This window comes from Callorhinus ursinus, unplaced genomic scaffold (genome assembly GCF_003265705.2).
Source record: "Callorhinus ursinus isolate GAN/ISIS: 27379988/994484 unplaced genomic scaffold, GSC_fseal_2.0 scaffold39, whole genome shotgun sequence".
NCBI classification, from domain to species: domain Eukaryota; kingdom Metazoa; phylum Chordata; class Mammalia; order Carnivora; family Otariidae; genus Callorhinus; species Callorhinus ursinus.
Window position 1 is genome coordinate 17,656,342 of NW_027397101.1, and position 27,427 is coordinate 17,683,768.

General features: G+C 40.8%; 1 protein-coding gene across 5 annotated transcripts in view; it reads right to left on the bottom strand.

Moving 5' to 3' along the window:
- The window catches only part of TTC39B (tetratricopeptide repeat domain 39B), a 116,424-nt gene that overhangs the window by 64,277 nt on the left and 24,720 nt on the right, over positions 1-27,427 (bottom strand). For 3 of the 5 annotated variants that reach the window (XM_073880824.1, XM_073880823.1, XM_073880825.1), the window contains exon 2: positions 15,647-15,681. In XM_073880824.1, the coding sequence (XP_073736925.1) occupies positions 15,647-15,681 (35 nt within the window). Of the gene's footprint in view, positions 1-84; positions 365-4,697; positions 4,854-15,646; positions 15,682-27,427 lie in introns of those variants that run through there. The other 2 variants (XM_073880826.1, XM_073880827.1) reach the window with 2 other exon arrangements.

Consider the following 27,427-nt stretch of genomic DNA (forward strand, 5'->3'; position numbering starts at 1 on the left):
TTCCTTAAATTAAATCCTCACAGATCTAAACAGAACGTTGCAATCAGACCCCCAGGCACAGCTTTAAAAATGCAACATACTCACAGATTTAGAGCAGCTGTAACTTTGGAGGAATGAGTCTAGCTCACTGTGGAGATGCCTTTCCCTCTCTTCTACCGGGTTTTTTAAGGCAAACAGAAAGAAGACAGTCCTCAATTTAAAGGCCAACAAAAATCCTCGGTTTCTGTTTTTTGTCTTGGTCTCCAGTGAGACTCTCAATTGAAGGGCATAAGAAGAGAAGTTGCTGAGGCTGCGGACAGCATCCCAGAGCTTCGCAGCGCAGAATTCAAGACATGTCAGTTAAAGTGGCAGCCACACTCATTGCCGTGGCTGACGCTTCTCCGGGAAGGGATGCCGGGAGTTCGCTCCCCCCCCCCACCCCCCCCCCACATCCCTGCTGCAGCCTAATTCTGATCCATCACTGTTTAATTATCCTAGGAAACAGGCAAGACAAACACAAATGGCCTGGATTTAGCAATTCTCCGGGGTCTCTTAGTGATTTTTCACCCAATCCAAGGATTTGTCTCCATCTAAAGAGGGCCAACTGAGGAATGAAATGACTTCTTTTCATTTTAAGGAAAATATAAGAACAGGCAGATATTCCCAGGTGAGAGTTAACTTTTATATCCCAGGGACTTCTTTAAAACACTATTTTAGTGTTTCCCTTATTTTAAGGGAAAATCAAGTTCTCTGAGGTTTTTAATCTAACAGGTTAAATGCACAAAATTTAAATTTAAATTAGCAAAGTGAAATACACACATGACATGACAGTCACACCAATACAGCTCTAAATAGCACTTTAAAATTAACATTAGATAAACAATATTTGAGCTGGTTTTGATGAAACTAAAAAAAACAAAAGTAGGCTTAGAGATGGTCAGTGACTTTGCAACTTTCTTGTCTTGCCTTAAGTACTCTTCCACATATTAGAACTGAAGCATTTTTGGGGCGCCTGGATGTCGTTAAGCGTCTGCCTTCGGCTCAGGTCATGATCCCAGGGTCCTGGAATTGAGCCCCGCATCGGGCTCCCTGCTCAGCGGGGAGTATGCTTCTCCCTCTCCTTCTGCCCCTTCCCCCACTTACGCTCTTTCTCTTTCTCTGAAATGAATAAAATCTAAAAAACAAAAGAAAAGAAATCTTCAATGTAAAACTAACTTAGCCATGCTCAGAATCTCATAAAGACTAAAAGATTCCTTTGAGAATGTTGGAAGAAAGATGACAATTTGACATGAATCTGACATGACCATAATGATGCATTCTAAGGAAAAAACAAAAAACACACATCCAAATAAGTTATGTAGATATTCCAGGTGATCAAGGTCAACATCAATAGTGATAAATCATTTTGGTAGCAGGTACTCTTGAAATGATATGATAATAACGGTACTTTAACCCTGTGGTCTCCCTTCCCAAAACCCATAACCCCAGTCTTACCATGAGAAAAGCACCACAAATTCCAATGCAGGGCATCCTACAAAGTGTCTGACTAGTACTTCTCAAAACTATCAAGGTCATCAAAAAGAAAGAAAAGCCTGAGAACCATCACAGCCAATTAGGGAAAAACTAAGTAAATCTGAATAAAGTATGTACTTTAGTTGGTCATAACATTAACATTGCTTCATTCATTATAATAAATTATGCTACTAATGTAAGATGTTAATAACGGGGGAAACTAGGCGTAGGGTTTATGGAAACCCTTTGTACTATCCTCTTGACCTTTCTGTAAATTTAAAACTGTTCAAAAAATAAAGTCTATTTTTTAAAAACATTCTCTTTCCCAAGTTGAAATTAACTTTATTTTTTCGATCATGAGTAAAACATATCACATAAAAATTTAGACAATGCAAAAAGATATAAGGGGCTCTTTTGAAATGATAAATACCCTAAAATCCTACCATGTTCAGATAACCAATCCCAAACAAAATAACTGTGTGTTTGTGTGTATTGTTCGACCACACACGATATTTTTAGCTGTGTTAAACTCAATAACGGTCCCCAAAGGTGTCCAGGTCCTAATCTCCAAAACCTATCAATGTTACCTTATATGAGAAAAGAGACTTTGCAGGTGTAATAAAACTAAGGATCTTGAGATGCAGAGATTATCCTGGATTATCTGACTGTGCTCTAAATGCAATCACAAGTATTTGATTGCATCAAACTGTATCCTTTTAAGAGGGAGGCAGAGAGATATCTGACACAGAAGCCAGAAGATGTTGTGACCAGGGTGCCTGGGTGACTCGGTCAGTTAAGCGTCCAACTCTTGGTTTCAGCTCAGGTCATGAACTCTCAGCTGTGAGATCGAACCCCACCTCAGGCTCCACTTTGAGCGTGGAGCCTGTTTGGCACTCTCTCTCTCTCCTCTCCCCCTGCCCTCCCCCCATCAATCCCTGTTGCTCATGCTCTCTCTCTCTCTCTAAAAAAATTTAAAAATCAAAATAAAAGCTTTTAAAAAAAAGAAGAAGAAGAAGAAGATGCTGTGATGGTGGAAGCAGAGCAATTTGAAAATACTATGCTGCTGACTTTGAAGTTGGGGGAAGGGCCATGAGCCAAGGAATACAAGAAATGCAGCCACAGAGGCCGGGAACAGGCAATAAAATGGATTTTCCCCTAGAGTCTCTCAAAGGAGCACGGTCATGGCGACACCTTGGTTTTGATTCAGTGAAAAGCATGTCAGACTTCTTTTTTTTTTTTAAGATTTTATTTATTTATTTGAGAGAGAGAATGAGAGCATGAGAGGGGGGAGGGTCAGAGGGAGAAGCAGACTCCCCGCTGAGCAAGGAGCCTGACGCGGGACTCGATCCCGGGACTCCAGGATCATGACCTAAGCCGAAGGCAGTCGCTTAACCAACTGAGCCACCCAGGTGCCCCCAAGCATGTCAGACTTCTGACCTCCAGGACTCTGAGAGAATAAATTTATATTTTTCAAAGTACCAATTTTATGGTAATTTGTTACAACAGTTATAGGAAATGAATACAGTACCCTTAAAGACCTGTATTTCTTCTTTTTCAGTTATTTGCATATATCCCTTGGACAATTTTTCCATCAGTGTTCTCTTTCTTGATTTGCTTTTGGGGATTAACCCTCTTTCATATATGCTCAAAATATTTTCCCAGTCAATTCTCTATTGACTTGGTTTATTGATCAAAACTATCACTTTTTTTTCCTATTGGTGTCAGGCTTAAAACATACTTTTCAACCCAAAGAATACAGAATTCCTTACTTTCACTTGCTTTTAATATTTAAAAAACAAAATCTCCAACTTTTTTTCTTTATTACTAAGAACCATGTAAGGTTATACATCCCCATACCCATGTCCCTCCACACTTCAGTCCCTGGACTAGCATCCACACCAAAACTTGGACAGAGAACAAATGTCCAGGAGGGAGACCGGAAACTTCCTGGAGACCCCCAGCCATACCCATATTCCCTATGTCAAGTCTGTCCCCTCAAACTAACTGAGTGCCTCATGTAGAGAACGAGTTTGGCAAACATTTGGGATACTATACAAAAGAGGCAAGCTCACCTTATCCCTGGTCTGATGAGGTAGATCTCAGAAATGGTAAAATAGACTATGGGGAAATAGTCAAGGATAACAGATACTCTTATTTCTAAATATTCATTAGATTTAACTAAATGTCTTTTCTTTCTTACTTTTTTAAAAAATGTTTTTAGGGGTGCCTGGGAGGCTCAGTCGTTAAGTGTCTGCCTTCGGCTCAGGTCATGATCCCAGGGTCCTGGGATCGAGCCCCGCATCGGGCTCCCTGCTCGGCAGGAAGCCTGCTTCTCCCTTTCCCACTCCTCCTGCTTGTGCTCCCTCTCTCGCTGTGTCTCTCTCTGTCAAATAAATAAATAAAATAATTTTTAAAAAATGTTCTTATATCATGAGGTAGCCATTTTGAGGCAGCATGAAAATAGTTATATCAAAATTTCTTATAATTGGGAGGAATAGTGGTTTTATAAAAACAGCAGTGCTCCCAATATGACATTATACATTAATTAATTGATATGTATGTTACATCTGCTTTATACTTTGCAATTTTTTAAAATGCAAATAAATTCTTTCATAGGTTAAAGACGTATGTTACGAAATAATTTTTTTACTTACACTGAGCTGTCTGAAAAGGTATCCTTACACTATTTTAGTGACTAAGTTCTACTGAAAATATAGGATCCACCTATGTATCTAAACGATAAAATTGTACTGAGACATTGAGAATGTTCTTTCAAAATACATATGCTTTAAACAGTTGATCATGGAATTAATTTTCTTGTAGTAAGTACACAAAATTATTTTAATCAAAGCAAATCAATATATTATTGGCATAATTTCTTTTAGATCACGGGTGAACTTTTTAATTGGCAAAGAATCTCTTAAATCAATGGGGATCTGACACATAGAACTTTACACACACACACACACACACACACACACACACACACACACAGTTTTTTTTTTTAAGCTGCATAAAAGTAGAAAGTCAAGCTACCCCTGCAGAAAATAGAAACCAAAAGCTCATAACTATATTGCCTACAGGGGAGACTAAAACTATGCCTATCCTTCTAAAAATAATTCATCAGAGTTACATGGAGCTTTAACACATTTTGAGTTCTAGTTATAACATTCTGCTTTCAGGTAATAAAAAAATACTCGGGGCACCTGGGTGGCTCAGTCGTTAAGCATCTGCCTTCGGCTCAGGTCATGATCCCAGGGTCCTGGGATCAAGCCCTGCATCAGGCTCCTTGCTCCACAGGAAACCTGTTTCTCCTTCTCCCACTCTCCCTGCTTGTGTTCCTGCTCTTGCTATCTCTCTCTCTGTCAAATAAATAAATAAAATATTAAAAAAAAAAAAAACTCCTAGCACTCCGGACAATTAAATAAATAAATAAATAAATAACACAGAAATTACTTTACACAATAATAAATGTCATACACAAATCCCCAAATACCTCTTCAGGTGTGGGGTTTGTTTTTTTTTTAAGATTTATTTACTTATTTTATAGAGAGAGAGCATACAAGAGTGCACAAGCGGGAGGGACAGCGGGAGAAGGAGAGGGAAAGAGAAAATCTCAAGTAGACTCGTGCTGAACGCAGGGCTGGACGTGGGTCTCAATCTCATGACCCTGCGGTCATGACCCTGAGATCACAACCTGAGCTGAAACCAAGAGTCAGAGGTTTAACCAACTGCGCCACACAGGTGCCCCAAATACCTCTTCAGTTTTAAGCAATATCAGAGTCCTTTAGATTAGGCTAAGTCTTCAGACTATTTCTTAAATGTATATGACACATGATACTGAACTACACATTATACACAAATGTACCCAATGCAAATGTTTCTCCCCCTTTGAGGAGTTCTACCCATAATGTTCTACAAACACAAAGACACAAAAGGGGGACAGTGAGAAGGGAAGAAAGGGAGAACCAGAGAGAGAGATTAATTTTCCAAACATAAGCAGTGGAGATGTTTGACACATTTCAAAAGGCAAAGTTCTCAAGTAGCTACTTTTGAGGGGTTTTATTAGTCATTTTAGGTTGCTATTTTTATCGAGATGGATGAAGGTGTCAAAACAAGGCAGATAAAGATGGTAGAAAGTTAACAAAAGGCAGTCTAGCTCACTATCTCCCTGAGGATTCTGACAGTTTGCTTACATACTCCTCAGATAGAAAGAGCGTCAGCCCCCAGTTGAGAAATGGCAAAGGAGACACCAATAATCCTGGATAGTGTTTACTATGCCCAAACAATTGGACATTACCTAATTATGTATGTATTTGGGTTGAGTAACCAACCAGCTGCAACTCAAACGTTAAAAAAAAAAAAAAAATACACACCCCAAAAGCTCTTTTAACTCACTCTCCTTCTGAACAATCACATACATTATCACTGTGCCCTGTACTTAGTAAATTCTCAATAAATGATGCCTGGATTTTTTTAATGCACTGAAAATCCTTGCAGTCCACTTTGAGTACTCATCTACATTTTCTGACTGTACATTAATTCAATAAATTCATTAATTTGACTCATACAAATTGAGCATTTACTATATGCCAAACATGGTGTGTGGGCGCAGGGCACACCATGATGAGCGGAACAGACCAGTCCCAGCCTCCTGGAACTTAGAGAACAAAGGAACAGATGGTCAAAAGCAAGCAACAATTAACTACAAAATGACAAATGAAATGAAAAACAAACAGGATGACAGGATAGGGAAGCGGGGGAGGAGTAACCCATTTAGGAGTCATTAAGAAAGGTAGGAAGGATTCAAGCTGACAGGTGATGCTCAAGTAGAAGACCTGGAAGGAGTGGGAGGAAGTCACCCTAGTCTGAGACACCAGCTCAAATCTAGGCCAGCAAAGGGCTTGCTCAGTCAAAACCCTGAAGGAGGCGTGTGGCTGGAGAGCAGTAAATGAGAGTGGGGGGTGCCTTGGACGAGGTTTCCACCTGTATGTGGGGGCCTGAGCACCTCAAGCCTTGTGGACCCGGTAGATTGGGGGCTTCATCCTCAGAGACACATAAACTCATGGACGGATGCTAAGTAAGGGAGTCACATCATGCAATTTCATTTCTAAAAGGATCATTCTGTCCGAATTCAAACAAACATGCTGTTAAAAAATAAATTAGGGGACAACCAGGGAAATCTGAACACTGATAGTATATTTGATGACTATTGTTAATTTTTTTAGGTGTGATAACAGTCTCATGATGCTTTTATTTTTTTTAAAGATTTTATTTATTTATTTGACAGAGAGAGACACAGCGAGAGAGGGAACACAAGCAGGGGGCGTGGGAGAGGGAGAAGCAAGCTTCCCGCGGAGCAGGGAGCCCAATGCGGGGCTCGATCCCAGGACCCCGGGATCACGACCTGAGCCAAAGGCAGACGCTTAACGACTGAGCCACCCAGGCGCCCCTCATGATGCTTTTAAAAAGAGACCTAACTTTTATACTTGTGTATGAAATGATACCATAGAAGACATATAGATTAGATAATAGTTCTGTATCAATGTTAATTTCCTGACAATCTCTTAAAGGTAATTTTGTAAGAGAACATCTTTGTTTTTAGGAAACCCATACTGAGATATTTAAAGGTAGAAATAAATTATAATGCAGCAGCTCTTTCTGCCCACGGGTCCTGTCCCCATGCTTTAATAAACCACCATTTTGCACCAAAAAAAAGAAAGAAAGAAAGAAATTATAATGTCTAGAATACAATTCCAAATAACCTAGGGGTGGATTATAGTTGAAATAAAATTGGCCTTGGGTTCACAATTGTTGACGGTGAGTGATGAGCACAGGCGAGTTCAGTTTCCTATTCTCTCCGCTTTTTGTACATGTTTGAAATTTTTCATATTCAATTCTTTTAAAAATAAGATAACTTTGGCTGCTGTGTGGAGACTGAATGGGGTGCCGTTGGGAAGGTGGGAGGACAGAGAACAAAGGAAGCAAGAAAACACGTTAGGCGGCTCTTAAAGTCATTCAGGCAAACCTGAGACTGCCTTGAGCTAATGAAACAGAAAGGAGAGAGAGTGAAAAGTGAACAGATGGGAAATAAATTCTGGAGGTAGACATCATCAGACTTGGTATCATGGAAGTTAGGGGAAAGAGAAGGAACCAAAGATGTTTCCCAAGTATCTGGCTTGAGCGAGTGAGTGAAGAAGGGGAAGCCCAGGAGAGAACAAGGTTTCAGATGATGAAGGCTGGTGAATATCACGAGTTCCATCTGTAACATGTACATAAAGGTGTCTGGGAAACATCCAAGTGAGTGATCACATAAGCAATGCCTGGACTGATCTCCCATCACAACTATGGAAATAGCCCCAGACAGAGCAGAAAAGAGCAGTGGCCATGCGTCGAAGGGCACTAAATGGAGGAGGTGAGGAACTCAGCACTGGGAGCAGGGTCCCTCTGGCTTTCAGACACAACTTGGGCATTGCTAGGTGGGGTTGAATGACGGTCAGAGAGGCTCCTGAGTCCGCAGAAAAGGCACCCACAGTGGCAAAGGCCCTACTCATAGGGGTTCACCAGCCCTTCATTTTGCCACCAGTAACAGCACTTCTTCCACTGGGCCTCCTTGGTAACAAGAGACAACTGGACCAAAGGGGCACTAAGGAGCTTTCCTTCAAGCTATGAAATCCTGTCAGTCCTCCTCATAGTGAGTGAAAGAGAGCATTTTTAGAATATATGTACCTTAACTCAAAATGTACATATACACTCTGTCCCCCCAGAGCCTTACATAAAGAACTTCTCATTTTGGAAGTTCCCAATACAGTAACAGACCATTAAAGGACACCTAAAAGTACAAAAGAAAATGCAAAGAAGAGCAATTCAAGTAGTGACAATACAGGTGAAAGACACTAGGGATACTGCTCAGTCTGGGCTTTTTTAGGGAACTTTATTTCCATGTATTGTATTCATTAACTCTGACACACAATTTTTCATCATGTAGTAGTATCCTTGAAACCAGGATGCATCTTAAAATTGACAGGAACTTTGACTGGCCTAGATCAAAGTTCTTATGGAGAGGATCTACATTTGCTTCTGCCAGTTACCTAAGGGCATCACCAACCTGATCCACTTAAAATTAAATTACCTGCTTGAGGTTGTTTGGGCCACACTGATAACTAATATTCAGACTGCAAACCTGCTTGTTATCCAAATTCTCAAGAGCGTTAAAAAGGTACACATAGGACCCATCAATTCCTTTCCTAAGCAAGTATGCCAGAGAATTGCAAACATATGTCCACAAAAGACTTGTACACAATTATTCCCAGCAGCATTATTTACAGTAGCCAAAAATTGAAAACAATTTGAACATCCATCAACTTGTGAATAGATAAACAAAATGTGGTGTATCCATATATTTGAATATTATTCAGCCATAAAAAAGAATAAAGTACTGATACATGGTACAACATGAATGAATTTCAGAAGCCAAATACAAAAGAACACATATTGTGTGATTCTATTTATATGAAACGTCTAGAGACACAAATCTAGAGACAGAAATTAGATTAGTGATTGCCTAGGGGGCGGGAACAGGAATGGGAAGTGACAGTAAAAGGGCACAAGGTGTGTATTTCAGGTTATATAAAGTGCTTTAGAAATAGATTATAGTGATGGCTATAGAATTCTGCAAATACGCTACATTTAATTGAATTGTACACTAAAATGGGAATTTCATGGGATATAAATTAGCATTGCAGTAGGGCTGTTTAAAAAGAAATGACCAGGGCAGAGAATCTCATGAAAGGTTTTTCCTTTCCCTCCCTACCCAGTAGGAGGGAAATACACAATTTCCCTTCCCTTACCACGTCCTCCTGCATGACAGTTTTATTTTTCTTTCCCTTATGCAAGGTCTCCTATAAATTCTTTTTTTTCTCAGTGGTATAATGAGGGACACCTGGGTGGCTCACTCAGTTAAGCATCCGACTCTTGATTTTGGTTCAGATGATGGTATCACGGTCCTGAGACGGAGCCCTCAGTGGGGCTCCACACTGAGCATACAGCCCGCTTAAGATTCTCTCTCCCCCTCTTCCTCCACCCACCCTCCCCTGCCCGCATGCTCTCTCTCTCAAAAAAAAAATTTTTTTTAATTTAAATGCCATCTTTGATCTAATAAAATAATTGTCAACCTGGTTGAGAAAAGGCAGGTGGGTTGGGGGAGGAGATCCTCTCCAGATTTGGGCAATAATTGTATTGCCTACGAGGGGACAGTTGAGCCAAACAAAATCAGAGAAAAATGAAAGTAAATCCAAATCGGCCTGGAGTTACTATTTATAATTTCACCACTATGTTTTCCAACTAGCATTCACTGACTTTCACCCCAAATAACCTTAAAACAGAGCAAACTAGTCAATCATAATTAGTTGATCAAACCTAATAAGAAAACAAAATGGCCTCGAAAGCTTTATCTCATCATAATCTACCATTTATAGTTCAAAAGAGAAGGTGCAGAGAAGGAAAACGGGCAAAGTCCCTAAGAAATGTTATGCTACAAAATATTCTTATTTCCATCGTAAGCTTCTTACCACTCAGTTAAAAATGTCTATTTCGATTTCTAGAGGTAAGGATAAATTCACAGTAGTTCTCACAAATAAACACATTCATCCCCACTGCATTCACACTGCCTCAGGACTCAACACATCCCCAATTCTAGGTAAGGATAAATTCAAAAACTGAATAAGATGCTATGGAATATAAGAGATTACTGCTGAGAACATATTAAACTTGCATCTGTTCTAACAGTCTTTGAATAAAAAAGAAAATCTTAATTAACTCGTACCCGACCAGGGCCCTCCAGTTAATTAGATTTTTGGTCCATTGCCCCCTATGGTCTTTATGAGAAAGAGATTAATCAAAAACACTACCAAGTCATGAGGGCGCCTGGGTGGCTCAGTGGGCTGAGCGTTTGGCTCTTGGTTTCGGCTCAGGGCATGATCTCATGGGTCCTGAGATCGAGCCCTGTGTTGGGCTCCATGCTCAGTGGAGGGTCTGCTTGAAGATTCTGTCCCTCTCCCCCTCTCATGCTCTCTCTGTCTCAAATAAATAAATAAAATCTTTAAAACAACAACAACAACCACTACCAAGTTACAATGATTCCAAGTGGTTAATCTCCACCCTCCACTCGACAGAGGCCAGGGATCCTCGGTGACGCATCTTCACTTTGTCCACAGGGGGGGGTCAGGTAATTCTGGTATCCCTCAAAACCCAAAGGCAGTGCCAGCCTCCTATCTCCTAGCTCTCTTTTGGAACCCCTGAAACATTTTATTTATTCTTTGAGTGTCATATCACAGTCGATTTATAAACAGACTCTTTATATCCACCATTATACCGTCAGAGATGATAGTTGTGAAAAGAAGGATACTCGTCATCAGAGAACCAAAAAGTAATGCCAGCAGGGAACTGTTAAATCAGGAAGCGAGACACTAAAGCACCGCTAATCCTCTGGCAAATTTCTATAGATCATAACATGGGTCTAATTTAGAGTCCCTCCCAAAAAGGTCACCTCCTTATGCCGAGTAGATCAGAAAGTTCCCAATTTAATTTTTAAAAAGGACCCGTTCAATGTGCCACTGACCGTTAAAAAAAAAGTCTCTTCTTTTCCATTCAGTTCTAAATGGTAGAGATGTTTGTATGATCTAGCAGTTTGCAAACCTAGCAACTTTCCAAAATAGTCAGTTAAAATAACACAGTGGTTACCACAAAGATTCAGAAGTAGGAAAATCTGTTTGCGGTGGTAAATCCATTAAGCAGAAAAAGAAAATAGGAAATACTTTTGTGGAAACAATTTAAGGCCTCCCTCATCTGTTAGCTTGCATCTTTTCATTAGAAATTCAGGCAAAAATATTCACAGGAATAAATTAATCATCAGGTTGGCACGGGGACCATATCTTGCTACAGAGAAGTTGAAGCATCACTACCGGCACTAGAGACATAAAACCAAAATGTGTGGTTCAATCAGCATGAGGAAAAAGCCTCTTCTGAGCTTAGCAGCTAATGAGTCATGAAAGGAATGTCACAGCATCACAAAGGTAAGAGGAAACGAGAAAAATATTGACAAACTGAAATAAGGACAGACTAAAAGTTCACACAAAAAAATAACTGAAGAATTGTTAACAACATGTATTTGTAATCATAGGGAAAACAATTTGTAAAAGGAAAAAGGCTGAATAATGGATTACTTCTGCAATATTTTTAATTTCAAAAAGGGTCAGTAACACAGGAGACTTAAGTACAGAAACACCACACTCTGTGTTGAGGAAATAAAAGGAACCATCCAAGGGAGGTCTCCTGCGAATGAAGTATATATCCTAACTTTCAAAATGTCATTTTAAAACATTTCTGGTCATTCTAAAATTTCCTTAATATACATGACACAAGTCTCTATCTTCTTAAATGGAATATATTAGATATAATTTAACCTTTTTCCAACGTCTCAGAGACAGAATTATGAACATGATTTTCTCACTGGAGACCGAAGAGCAATCGGGATTGGGGGGTGGGGAGAATAGGAAGGTACCAATATTTACAGAGCACCTACTATGTGCTTTACTCCATTACCACATTTAAATTAAATTTCATTTTATCTTCCCATAAATCTATGCAAGGATGAGGAAACTGAGACTCAGAGAAATTAATCCCATGCCTCCCAGCCAGTAAATGGGACACTGGGACTGAATCACAAGTTAGCCTGTCAAATCCAAGGGCTGGTCTCTCTAGAAAGGTGCATCTGGTTGTGTCCACCTAAGCAAAGTAAAACCCTGAGGCTGTGCTTTGGACTGCCATGACTGTATGTCACATTTTCTTTCTTCTTTTACTGTCATTTTTTGTCACCATCAGCAAAGTGACCTCTAAAGCTACCCCCCTCACCATACCTTCCAGAACTCCAGCAAAATTATGCCAAAAAGCAAAGTTTATTAGAATCAGGTCAAAATTAATTGTAAACAGACTCTGGATGGAGCCCACCACTACAGGTAAAGGGCAAGAGTTTTAGAACATGAACCCTAATATCTACTTTGGCCACCCATTCTGGCTTTGGACTCTATTTCAAAAAGGTAAGGTTCTCTCTTAGGTGATGTATTACCGTTAATATATCTGGTGATATATTACTATAACATGTTGCTACATACAAGAACATGTACCAAGGACATTTTGGCAACATCAAAAAGGAAACAAACTGTTTAAGACACTGTTTTCAGGGACACAAGAAATAATGCACACCAGAAATCTAAAAGAGCAAGATAAATTCTAGAATAGGTAAAACTTAGGGTTTGCTAACCTGAGCGGGACAGGGAAGTAAAAATTAAAAGAAGAAAGAAAATGCTGGTGTATATATACAGCCCAAGAGAGGCTGAAAGAGGCAATGAATGGAAAATAAAATGCTAAGATACTTCAGGAGTGTGGTAGTGTTCAAAAGCATCACCATCACAGGGGTCATTGTTGGGACACTGTTCTTTTAAGAACCAGTCATACAAACATTGAAACACCTGAAACAGTTGAACAAAAGAGCAATTTTTATGCAGACACAGACACACAGATGAAAGGAACACAACAGAAAGCCCAGAAACAGAGCACCATTATTTTAATGATTTGTTATTTGATAAAGGAAGCATCATACATAAATCTTCTTTTTTTCACAAACAGCAAATGGTGTTGGAATAGTAGGCTAGCAATTTTAGGGTTAGCAGGAGATAGGGATTTAAATTAAATCCAGTTGCCTTAAGTTCAGGGGTTTTCGTTTGGGTAGTTTCATTTTTAGTACAACTATGCCCTTACTGATTTCTGCCAACTGGATCTGTCCATTTCTGAGAAGGGCATTGAAGTCATCAACTATGGTAGCAGAGTCACCTATTAGTTTTTGCCTCATGTACTCTGATGTTCTGTTGTGAGACACATACACATTAGAACTGTGATGTCTTCCTGGAGAATTGATCCTTCTATCATTATGTAAAACCCTTCTTTATCTCTGATAACTTTCCTTACTTTGAAGTCTGTTCTGTCTGAAATTAATAGCTACTCCTGCTTTCTTTTCATTAGAGTTGGCATGGTATATTTTTCTCCATCCATTTACTTTTCATCTATATGTGTCTTTATATTTAAAGTGAGTTTCTCATAGACAACAAGTAGTTGGGTCCTGTTTTTGACCCATGCTGACAATCTCTGTCTTAACTGATACATATAGATGACTGATACACAAAGTGATTATTAATGTGGCTGGATTAGCATCTACCATATTTATTACTGTTTTCTAATTTTTGCCCTTGTTCTTTGTTCCTATTTTGGTCTGCCTTCTGTGATTTTAATTGAGTATTTTATATAATTTCATGTTCTCTCCTTCTTACATATCAGTTATATTTTTTCCCTTTTGTTGGTGGTTGCCCTAGAATTTGCAATATCCATTTATGACTAATTCAAGTCCATTTCCAAATACTCTCTGTACTATCTTCACAATAATTTTATAAATCTAAAACTATTCCAAAATAAAGAGTTTATTTTTTTTAGTCCTAATCACAACTTTCTTCTTTTTCACATAAACAAACATTCAACAATATAAACATTAAAATTTTTGGACAACATAAAAATGTATAACTAACATAAAGAAAAATAGCAATTAGGGAAAATATCTGAAGCAAATATAACAAAAGATTAAACTGTATATCTGTTTTAAAGTTCATAAGTATGTAAGAGAGACAGTGAGAAAAAGTTAAGCATGTTAGACTAGAACTTATATAAAAGGAACTACAATGTGGTAAACAACGGTAATAAAGAAAAATTTTAAAAACTTAAGCAATTAGTTATTACTTGAGTAGCAAAACCGTTTCAAATAGCACCCAGTGGTGATGCTAAATTTTATTTTCTTTAAAGATTTGTTTACTTATTTGAGAGAGAAAGAGAAAGAAAGCAAGCATGAGCAGGGGGAGGGGCAGAGGGGGAGGGAGAGAGAGAATCTCAAGCAGTCTCCTTGTTGAGCGTGGAGCCCGATGAGGGACTCGATCTCACAGCCCTGAGATCAAGACCTGAGTAGAAACTAAGAGTCAGACACTCAATCAACTGAGCCACCCAAGCGCCCCGTGATTCTACATTTTAAACCACTTCACTTACACAGTATTGGTAACCACATAAACTGATAAAACTCTTTTGAAAGTGTTATGGACTGAATTGTGTCCCCCAGAATTCATGTGTTGAGGCCCTAACCTCCACTGTGATGGTGTTTGGAGATGAAGCCTTTGGGAGAAAATTAGGTTTAGATGACGTCCTGAGAAGGGGACTCCCATGATGAAATTAGTGCCTTTGTATGAAGAGGCCTGTTTGTCTGTCTGTCTATCTGTCTGTCATGTGAAGACCTAAGAGATGGCAGCCATCTACAAGTGGGATTGAAACGCCATCAGGCTCTGCACTCAGCGCAGGATCTGCTTTGGATTCTCTCTCCCTCTCCCTCTGCCCCTCCCACTCGGGCTCTCTCTAAAATAAATAAATACATCTTTTTTTTTTTTAATATTGTATAAAGAGCAATAAAAATCTCTATCCCTTTTAATCCAGTAATCCTACATCCGTGAAGTTAATCTTTGGAAATAATTAAAAAACATGACAAAGCTATATACATGAAAATACTCATTACTTAGTTTTAAGTTTTTAAACTGGTTAACAACCTAAATGTCTAACAAAGGAGAAATGGATAATTGTAGTGTTCCACTTGCTCTAACAGGGTATCATGTAAAATCAGTACAAAAACTATGCAGACTTATAGGATATGCTTGTAATAAAATTAAGAGCACACCAAAAGTGAAATTCCACAATATGAGGTTACTCATGTAAAAACACATGCACAAGATGTCACAGGGTTGGGTATAAACAAATAAATTTGTTGGAAAACATTTCTTCTTTTTAGTTGAATTAAGGTTACAAGAAATAATACTCAAAAATATATTTGCTAGTAACATCAGATAGATTCTTTCTTAAGCGTTATCACATTCTAACTCCTGAATTACAGAACTGATTTCTTTTTGGCAGTAGTCACAACTCTCAAAAAGTAAGGAAGAAATATTTACACATTTTATATAAGAGAACCATCAATTTTTCTTTACTATATACTTTTAATTATGTTACTACTTACATAGAGATGGTTTCCATTGCATCTTCAAAGATGTCCTAGAGGGGAACAAAAAATACAATGAGTTTCTCAAGAATTAAGAACTCCAAATGTGAGAAAATGAGTATGTACATAAGTGCAGGAGCGAGGGTTAGGGAACAATCTGGGTGGGATGCAGTAGATTCACTCAACTTTTACTAACGGGCTGTCTTCCAGAGAAATCAAGCAAATGAATTTTAGTGAGGTTCAATTTTTTTAAATAATTAAGACAGATAAAACTAGCAATCACACTGGGCTAATATGAAGAGTGTGATTTCCTTAAAGGAATTATGTTTCAGTTCTCGGTCTCATTCATCCAGATACAGAATAAAACAACTGGATTTGCCCAATTTATTTTTTTTTAAAGATTTTTATTTATTTATTTATTTATTTGAGAGAGGGAGAATGAGAGAGAGAGAGAGCACATGAGAGGGGGGAGGGTCAGAGGGAGAAGCAGACTCCCCGCTGAGCAGGGAGCCCGATGCAGGACTCGATCCCGGGACTCCAGGATCATGACCTGAGCCGAAGGCAGTCGCTTAACCAACTGAGCCACCCAGGCGTCCCTGGATTTGCCCAATTTAGTCTTCTCTTACTCCACAGCCAAGTTTCTGGGCCTTCCTTTCACATCCAGCTCCACTAACCTCCTGGCTAGTCTTCCTCCCACCAACTTGCCCCAGTTAATCTATACCACAAAGGCAGCCCTTTCCTTCATGCCACTGGCCTGCCCATTCAAAAGCTACAACAGGAAAAAACTCAAGTGTGCACACACACACACTCATATGCACTTACAAATACACACACACACCTCACAGATACACACTCACACCCACTCAAACTCACAGTCACACACACACTTACAAATACACTTCCACTCACAAACTTACCAAAAATCAAATGCACGCTCTCATTCAGATATTTGGGACTCTCTGTAAACTAGTCCACTCTTCAAAGCATCTTTCTCCCTACGTCTGTGCCACCACCATCATACCCAAGCACAAGGAACTCACTGGTCTCCCCACTCCCACGCTTGACACCCTCCATCTGAGTTTTCACACAGCTGTATTCTTTTCTTTCTCTTGTTTTCATAAGCTTGTGCCATTTCACTGTCCTGGGCCTCTTTTTTTTTTAAAGATTTTATTTATTTATTTGAGAGAGAGAGAATGAGAGAGAGAGAGCACGAGAGGGAAGAGGGTCAGAGGGAGAAGCAGACTCCCCGCCGAGCAGGGAGCCCGATGCGGGACTCGATCCCGGGACTCCAGGATCATGACCTGAGTCGCTTAACCGACTGAGCCACCCAGGCTCCCTGTCCTAGGCCTCTTTATGAGCTTTCCATTGCACTTAAAAAAAACCCAAATTCCTTCCCATGATCTACAGAGCCCTAGATGGCTCTACCACCCTCTGACCACCTCTCCACCGACCTGCACCCTGGCTCACCCCATTTCATGTGCAAGTCTGTCTTTCTGTGACTTGAACAAGCCAAACTCATCCCTCACCTCTCTTCATCATGCTCTCCTTCCTAGAATGCTCTCCACTCAACTCTTCCTGTGGCTGACTCATTCTCATCCTTCTATTTCCAACTCAGAAAGAGAATGTCTCTAATAACCTCAATTAAAATTACTAAGAATAGCAGCTTAAAGTTTCTTGTCATCTGATTTATTTCGTTTATAAAATTTATCAAAATCTGTAATCATCTTGTTTACTTACTTGGTTACAGTCTGTCTCCATCAGAGCAGATTCTTACTTATGTCTACAGAAAAATCACCAGGGCTTGGCAGAGTAGTTGGTCAATAAATACACGTTGCCTAATGAATGAGTAAATTGAGCTCAGGCTATCAAGGCACTGATTACATCATCTCATTTCCAGCTATGATGCCGAAATGAGGAAAGAGGGTTATAGAACTTTTCCCTTGTGTGACAATTGATACTAAACAATGTTTAGACTACATCGAGCTCTACATTTAGGCAGGAAAGAAAAAAAAGTATACAAACACTAAGAAGAAACAACACTGTAAGTAGTGGCAGAAGTTCAGACTTCGAGGGGGCTCCTGGGCGGCTCAGTCAGTTAAGTGTCTCTCTTCAGCTCAGGTCATGATCCCGAGGTCCTGGGATCAAGCCCCATGTCGGGCTCTCCGCTCAGTAGAAGCCTGCTTCTCCCTCTCCCTGCTGCTCCCCCTGCTTGTACTCTCTCTCTGTGTGTCAAATAAATAAATAAAATCTTTAAAAAAAAAACCTTAAAAAATTTTTTTTATTAAAAAAAAAAAAGAAGTTCAGACTTTAGGATCCCTGACCCATTAATCTACTACATTGGGAGGTAGGTATAGTCAAGGCAATTCAATCTTAATCGCACTTTCCTGCAGCAAAAGCAGAAGCTCATAAACCAACTAGTAGAAGAGAAATGAGCTAGTCCTGAAGCAAAAGAACCTAAGCCAAGAGTAAAAAGATGCTTCTCTGGCCACTATTAAAAATGACCAATTGAGGGGCACACCTCGGTGGCTCAGAGGGTTAAGCATCTGCCTTTGGCTCAGATCATGATCTGAGTCCTGGGATCATGCCCTGCATCAAACTCCCTGCTCGGCAGGTAGTCTGCTTCTCCCTCTCCCTCTGCTAACTACCCCCTGCTTGTGCTCTCTCTCTCTCTCTGTCTCAAATAAATAAAATGTAAAAAAAAAAGGAATGGAGAAAATCTACCAGAGTTCTAGGATATTATTCTAATAAACTAGAGATGAGAAAGAGAGGGACAGAGAGAGAGAGAGAGAGAACTTCATCTATGAAGGCCAGCCAAAAGGTGAAAAACGTTTTTCATTTAAAAAGAGGAAAAGTGGGGCACCTGGGTGGCTCAGTCATTGGGCATCTGCCTTCGGCTCAGGTCATGATCCCAGGGTCCTGGGATCGAGTCCCACATGGGGCTCCCTGCTCAGCGGGGAGTCTGCTTCTCCCTCTGCCCCTCCCCCTGCTTGTGTTCCCTCTCTCACTGTGTCTCTCTCTGTCAAATAAATAAAATCTTTTAAAAAAATAAAATAAATAAAAAAATAAAAAGAGGAAAGGTGGGGCACCTAGGTGGCTCCATTGAGCATCTGGCTCTTGGTTTTGTCTCAGGTTGTGATCTCGAGGTCTCGGGATCCAGCCCAGCCCCAGGCTCCCATTCATTGAGGAGTCTGCTTGAGATTCTTCCCCCCTCCCTCTCCTTTGCCCCCTTCCCTTGCTCACAGGCACTCCCCCTCTCTATATATGATAAATAAATAAAATTTTGCATATATATAAAAAAAAGGAAGGTAAAGAGAAGAACTGATTGATCGAGCCCCTATCATGTGCCAGGAATTTTACAAAAGTTATCTCACTTGTTCCTCCTCATTCATAGCAAGTAAATCCAGGTCAGTCGTAGGTAATTACCTGACCCATATTACACAGCTGGTAAGGGAAGGAACTGGGATTCAATCTCAGATCTTCAACTTCCAGTTATTTTTTTTAACGTCCAAACTATGCACAATCTGGAACTCAGGCAGCTGGGCAGGAGCGGTGGGGACCGAGGCGGGGAGAGGAGGGGACAGTGTCTTCTCAAGGTCATACCGCAGCATTGTTGAACAATTCCTCCCAGCAATTCTCTCATTCTCTAGGAGAATATCCTTGTGTTTGACTTGACTATTTACTATCTGATTAGAACGCAGACAGTGTGAGGTTACACGTTAACTTCTAGATTTCTGAATGGCAGGAAAACCTTTTAAAGACTACAGTTTTATTACCCTGTAGGGCATTACCCAGTTTTACGTATGACCTAGCAATCTTAATCTACCCTTGTTTTTTAAGCCTATAAATACCCAGTTCCTCAAATACTCTTTCAATCAGTTTACCATCTCACTGGTTTCCTCCACTGATGGGTCAAATTAAACTTTGACACGTTCATTTTATATCTTTATGGGAATTATATTTGTAATTTGTGGAAATTATACATTAACAGCAACAACACACTCTCTCCCTAGGTACCTGCAAATATGATGGTTTCCCTGATCCGTGAGAAAACTGATGTGGACTCTGCCGGGGGAAGAAAGACCAGAAGTCAGAGACATCTGCTCAGACCTCCCGCAGCATATACCCAGGAGCCAATCGTGTCCTTTTCCTTCTGTTTCTCTAGGTTTCAACACCCAGCTCAAATTCTATCCCTCTGCTGCCGCTGCTTCAGGAGCTCCCTTCCTCTGTGGATTCCCATCAAGATCCCTAGGTCTGGCATTAGACCCGACGGCTAGTCAACAGCCTCCAACCCAGCACCCGCATATATTCTCCACAGAGCATAACTAGATTTCTCTACCTATGGCCTCTTTATTTTATTTCTCCACTCACCACCAACTTCCCAGTGCTTCTCCACTGGTGGTTTTTATTTGCCCAGTGATCACCACAAGCTGTTTCCCTTAAACTTCCCAGGCCTGGGTAGGCTCAACATGTGAACTCCAGTTGAAACACATACAATCAGAGAAGCATCCAGAGTCCTTCCAGTTGAAAGACAGTAAGAGAGGCAAGATCATGCTGCTGACAAATATGACATGCTCATCGGAAAGCCCCTGTGTTTAGTTTCTTCCTGGAAGGTTGCTGCATTGGCCTCCCCCATTCCCACGCTGGGCCAACCCTGAGGAGCAACTACCCTTGGGCATAGTGTAACAAATGCTTATTTGAGCCACACCTGGCTCCTAATCATGCATTGCCTCAAAATGGTACCTTTTTCCAGAGCCTATTTTGACTCCCTGGCTGCAGTCAAGGGCCTTCGTACACCTTTCGAATCCACTTTATAACCCAGCATAGTATTTTGCACTTCACAGACTCAGCAAATAATCGTTGCTGACTAGCTGGCTGAGTACCCTTGTCTTAAGAGGAAAGGTCCTTACCTTGAGCGGTTTTATTTTGATTTAGCAAATGGGCTAACCCTGTATGTGAAAGAGTCCCTGGAGGACCTTCTGGATGAAAGGCTGGCACTCCAGGGCCTGCTCCTGCTGGGTGGGGAGCCTGAAACCTCCCCCTGCCCCCAGATGGATGGAGGACCCTGGTTATGGGAAGAGACACAGAAGTGAGGAAGGGGGATGGGGGTGCTGCATCAACTATAAGGCTTTTTAAGCAATTTTCATCTCAATTTGTTACATTTGTCATATTCTGAGTGGCACAAATGCATGCAGGTGCATTTAGGCGACCCTAAGTTCTTAACAAATATCTATCTAAGAATCTTAAGATACCACTGATGAAAAGGTTTACATTCTGTTAATCCCTAGTGGGGCATGGCAAAGAATAAAAATGACAAATATGCTATTACCAGTAGTAATTTAAATATTCTGTATTGAGGCACCTGGGTGGCTCAGTTGGTTAAGTGTCCGACTCTTGATTGCAGCTCAGGTCATGATCTCAGGGTCGTGAGATCGAGCCCCACCTTGGCTCTGCACTGGGTGTGGAGCCTGCTTGGGATTCCCTCTCTCCCCCTCTCCCCCTGCCCCTCCCCCACCCCCACACATGCACAAGCATGCTCTCTCATAAATGAATGAATGAATGAATGAACACTCTGTATTAACTTCCAAAGAGACCCAATGGATTTACAACTTTTCAAGCCCCTCCATCTGAATTTTATTTTGCAGTATGAAAAGGACTATGTGGCAAATGTTACTCCAAGAAAAAGCTGGAAGAAACATGATGAAAATTAAAGCTAGCTACCACAAATCCAAAAGGCTGACTCACTTCCTAGGCCTCTTCGTTTCTCCCTTACCCCCTCCTCTTCTTCCTCCTCCTCCTCTGCCTCCACCTCCATTTTGCCCTCTCTCATATGGATGACTTCCTGGGTCTAGGAGTTGATGCTACCCTGTTCTCATTGAACTGTTGTTCTTTAGGATGACAAGGTTTGATGGGGCTCTGTAGACACCTTCCTCCTCAGTGCGAGACCCCCACCCCCACCCCATGGCCCCAGACCCTCCTCCCTGGAGCTTTCACCCACCATTCCACTCTACTGACCAATGAAGCTGTGTGCTTGGTACCAAGGACTCAAAGAACCCTAGTGCTGCCAAGAACTCTGACAAGTCACAGATTCTACCCCTGGCCCTGGGGCACGTCTGGACCATTCCCAGGACATGAGACATGAAGAGGATGCCCAAACCTCCCCGGGGACTAGGGTGGGGATTAACAGCCATGGGTGTTCGGGTCCTAAGGACTGCAAACATTCCTCTGCATGATGTTCACCCCTGGTGAACGAAGACGTTCAAAATGGTTGTTGAACCACTATATTGTACACCTGTACTGTGCACCTAATATAACACCGTATGTTAACTGTAATGGAATGAAAATAAAATATAACTTAATTTTTAAAAAGATGTTCAAAATGGGAAACCAGACTGACATCCGTTGTTATAGTTTATCACAGTGACATACCAGGAGGATCTTTCAGATATTAGATGTAGATCTTTTCACACATAAGAAGAAGGGGCACATTGCTAGTTAAGAGAGAAATATATAAACTTAAGTGACATCATTCCCCACTATAATGTCAACAAATATTTATTTTTCTAAACCAGGGTTAATTCATTTAAAAGACTAAATCTTTATTGTGTGTCCATGAAGTGACTTTTATTTTTTTTAAGATTTTATTTATTTATTTGAGAGAGAGAATGAGACAGAGAGAGAGAGAGGATGAGAGAGGGGAGGGTCAGAGGGAGAAGCAGGCTCCCCGCCGCGCAGGGAGCCGGATGCGGGACTCAATCCTGGGACTCCAGGATCATGACCTGAGCTGAAGGCAATCGTTTAACCAACTGAGCCACCCAGCGCCCCTCATGAAGTGACTTTTAGAAGAAAGACTGGGGGGCGCCTGGTGGCTCAGTCATTAAGCGTCTGCCTTCGGCTCAGGTCATGATCCCAGGGTCCTGGGATCGAGCCCCACATCGGGCTCCCCGCTCTTTGGGAAGCCCGCTTCTCCCTCCCCCACTCCCCCTGCTTGTGTTCCCTCTCTCGCTGTGTCTCTCTCTGTCAAATAAATTAAAAAAACTTAAAAAAAAAAAAATAGAAGAAAGACTGGGCAAAGAACTTTTTAAAAAATATATGCACCCGGAGCTCACCTCTCAGGAGTAATTTTTCATTATGCTCACACCTGCCATCCATTTCTCTGTAATCTCTTTGTCAAGCCCAAGAACGAGCCCATGGCCTTGTGGAGCATATAAACTCCCCAACTGCATCCGGAGGGTTACCACCAGCGGTGTCTTAGATGCAACGCTACATTTTTTTTTTTAATTTCATATTGTATGAGGGAGCAGCAAGGTCCTGAAACCCACTGAAGCCAAATATAGAGCCCAGCTTCAGCGTGGGTAGGAAGGGTGCAAACACCACTCATACTCCTATTAGAGGATTAACATCAAAGCAAGTTCTCTGTGAAAACTTAACTGACCCACAGGGCTCTTAATCAAAGGGAAGGAAAGCAACTGGGGCCCATACACTAGACACACTCACATTCCGAGTTCCCACCTGCCTTTGCAGTGAACAAAATGTGACCCTCCCAAGGTTTAAAAAGATCAGACGATGAACATAATTCTCAAATGTAGCAGATAAAAAAGAAAAAAACATGACAGCCCATCTTCTGAATCTGCCCAGAAGGCTTGTAAAACCTGATTTTGAGGGGATACACAAAGTAAAAAACTGGAGGTTTTCAAACATTATTCAAAAATAGAGCTTTTTAAAGGGGCACCTGGCTAGCTCAGTTGGAAGAGCATGCAAGTCTTGATCTCAGGGTCATAAGTTTAAGCCCCATGCTGGGTGTAGAGATTACTTAAATAAGCTTTTTTGTTTGTTTGTTTTTGTTTATTAAAGATTTTATTTGACAGAGAGGCAGAGCGAGAACGAGAGCGAGAGCGAGAGCGAGAGAGAGAGAGAGAGAGAGAGAGAGAGAGAGAGGAGAGAGAACACAAGCAGGGGGAGTGGGAGAGGGAGAAGCAGGCTTCCCGCCGAGCAGGGAGCCCGATGTGGGGCTCGATCCCAAGACCCTGGGACCATGACCTGAGCCGAAGGCAGACGCTTAACGACTGAGCCACCCAGGCGCCCCAATAAACTTTTTTTAAAAAATAGAGTTTTTTTAAATTCTAATAATACAAACAGTAAGTCAGCTGCCAGAAGAAAAAAAAATTGTGCCTTAGAAGGTGGCTCAGTCCGTTAAGCAGCTGCCTTCAGCTCAGGTCATGATCCCAGGGTGCCGAGATCGAGCTCCATCTCGGGCTCCTTGCTCAGCGAGGAGCCTACTTCTCCCTCTGCCTGCCACTTCCCCCTGCTTGTGCGCTCTCTCTCTGACAAGTAAATAAATAAAATCTTAAAAAAAAAGTTTTTATTTTAAACAGTCATCACTTGAGATTGAAAATAATTTCACACACTCTCCAAGTACTGCATTAATATAGTTCTCTAGTTCCTCTCATGCCAGAAAAGTACTCTAATATTACCCCACAAGTTCTGTTTTAAGTTTCACATTTACCAAAAATCACAGATCTGATCGTGAAAATTGGGGATACAGAAAGGATTACTTTGAACACAAAAATAAATTGAGCACATATTTACTAAGCAACCATTACATGTTGGCGAGTGAGGTTTTATTCAATGATTCACTCAAGCATTAAAGTGGTTTAGGCCTGGAAGTTGTATTTAGACCTGCCTGGGTCGGAATCTCAGCTCTACCCCTGACTCTGAAGGGTTCTCACCCTTATAATCCTCCACTTCCCCACCTATAGAATGGGGATTCCAACCACCTCCCTGGATTGTAGCAAGGATGCTAGTGAGATAATGCATGTCAACAGGTCTGACTCAAAACAGAATCAATAAAGACAATGCCATAGGGTACTAATAAGCACTCAGAAATGGGATGAATCAGTGGACTCAGAAACAGACCTGGAATCCCTCACTGGATTTCCTTGATAACTCTTTCACACTAAAGATTCTGCATCCTCTTTTGGAAGAGAGACAAAAAAACTGAATGAGGTAATATTTATAACAAAAAGGTGCTCAAAAATGTTAACTGCCTTTAATTCTCCCATCTTAAAATGCCTTCATCTCACATCCTTTAATGTCAGTGCATTACCCAACATGATAAACATAACTTAAAGGCACAGAGCCCAGGACCTCAGCTCACGGGGGAGCCAAGTGACCTTGACCAACAATGTAACTTTGGCCAATACACCCAACCTCTCAGGGTTCAAGCCTCCTCATGAGTAAGGCAGAGAGGATGGCACAGGTATCATCCCTTACTCAAAATCCTAAATTCTCCGAACTAAACAGAAATCCCCCCCCCCAATAAGGCAGCTGTTTGTCCATTATACATGCTAAAATAAAATCTCTCAGGGAAAATTGGCATTCAGAAGGACTGCATCTAGAAGGAATGCTGGGCTTTTCAGAGTTTGAGCCAAATCAGTGGTACTGACTTGATCCTCAAAGGCTACTTTGTGTGGGGTCACCTGGTGGCTCAGTTAAGCACCTGCCTTAGGCTCAGGTTATGATCCCAGAGTCCTGGGACCGGCCCCTGTCAGGCTCCCTGCTCCGCGGGAAGCCTGCTTCTCCCTCTCCCTCTGCCTGCCGCCCCCCTGCTTGTGCTCTCTCTCTCACTCTCTCTGTCAAACAAATAAAATCTTTAAAAAAAAAAAAAAGAAGCTACTTAGTGTGTAAAGTATCAAGCAAAGCAGCTCACACAACAATTCTCTGGAATTGCCGAGAACTTCTAGTCAAGCACAGAGAAACCATGAGAATTAAAAAGAAACCACCAGATGTCACTCTCACAACCACTGAATTACACGGAGTTCCTAACACATAGATGAGCGTGGTACAAAAAAACAAAAAAAGAAAAGAAAGAAAGAGAAAGAAAGAAAGAAAAGGAAAGAAGAAAGAAAGAAGAAAGAAAAAAGAAAAGAAAAGAAAAGAAAGAAAGAAAGAAAGAAAGAAAGAAAGAAAGAAAGAAAGAAAGAAAGAAAGAAAGAAAGAAAGAAAGAAAAAGAAAGAAAGAAAGAAAAGAAAGAAAGAAAGAAAGAAAAGGAAGGAAGGAAGAAAGAAAAAAGAAACTGTTAACTTTACAAAGGGGGAAAAGAATTTCTCTTTCTGCATTTCATTATAAATATGAAGCTGAGTTGCAGCTATGGCAGGGATTAAGCTCTAGGGTAAGCATTTAAAAGGAAAATTGTGTATAGTCAAGATTAACAATGAACAAATCCTGTAAATTACCATTATATAATAGAGTACACATGGTTTTGGATATAATCTCACAGAGGAATGGGTACATAACAAATGTAATATGTGCATAGTGATGTCTGGTGTGTAATTAAGAGTACATATGCAGGGGCGCCTGGGTGGCTCAGTGGGTTGAGCATACGACTCTTGGAGCTGATCTCAGGCTGGTGAGATCAAGCCCCGCCTCGGGCTCTGCACTCAGCAGGGAGTCTGCTTGAGATTCTCTCACTCCCTTTTCCACTGCCCCTCCAACCCTCCCCCCCACCGCACCCCTCACCGGCGTGCACATGCATGCATGCTCTCTCTCTAAAATAAGTAAACTTTTTTTAAAAAAGAGTACATATACAAAATGTTTGTTACAATTGCATATTATTGAATTTGTTTAACATAAATGACTAAATTATTTTACTCACCGGCATACAGTCCTCAGCTACTATTTTTATGGTGGTAAAATGAACCTCGCCAACCACTTAACATGTCAGGCACTCCAGTCCTCTGGTGCCAGCCCTACTTAATCTATTGTAAACAGAACAGTATCTAGGATGTACCATTTTTGCAAGGGAATAATTTTACACAGAACAAACAAACAGCAACAAACAGAACCAACAGGCTGAGTTTTAACATTTTAAACTATTTAATTTTGAAACTTCTGAAATTGTGAAATCACTAGTAAAGGTATTTTAAAATTAAAAGAAACACAGCTTATAGCCTCCTCTTATGAATAAATAATTACAAAGTCCATTTAACAACATCCAGACACTATACTCGACTCTCGGATGCTTATTTCTAATTCACAATCATAAAAAGTGAGGTTTTCACCTCTACTATTACTACTGTGTTCTCATAATAATAGTAACAGGTAACACCACTGAGTGCCAATCCTTAACATGTATTAACTCATTTAATCTTCATTATTTCCAAATTAGAAACCAAGACTCAGAGATTTAATTAAAATATCCAATATCCCTAGCTGTGCCTCAGTTTCTCCATCTGTGCAACTGTTTTAATACCACTTAATTTATAGCACTGTGAGGTTTAGCCGAGATAACGTATTTAATGCACCTAACACCGTGTTAGCACAGCAAATACTAATGAACAATTTTTCCTGTTATCATTAAAGTGTTCTTACAGGGGTGCCTGGGTGGCTCAGTCATTAAGCATCTGCCTTCGGCTCAGGTCATGATCTTAGGGTCCTGGGATCGAGTCCCACATCAGGCTCCCTGCTCAGCGGGGAGCCTGCTTCTCCCTCTCCCTCTCCTGCCCCCCTGCTTGTGTTCCCTCTCTCGCTGCCTCTCTCCGTGTCAAATAAATAACCAAAATCTTTTAATAAATAAATAAATAAAGTGTTCCTACAGCTTAAAGTCTCCAGTGCAGCCTAAGGATGAGCAAAATGAAACCTCTTGCATCATCTTGCCGGACCCTCGAATTTTCCAGCCATTACAGAAAAATGGCAGAGTTAGCATTCCCTTTGGTAGCTCGCTCCAAAGTAAATGCCTTAAAAATAGACCACCGATTCTTGTCACTTAATATGAGTGCTCAGAAGAGGCGATTCCTGAAGAA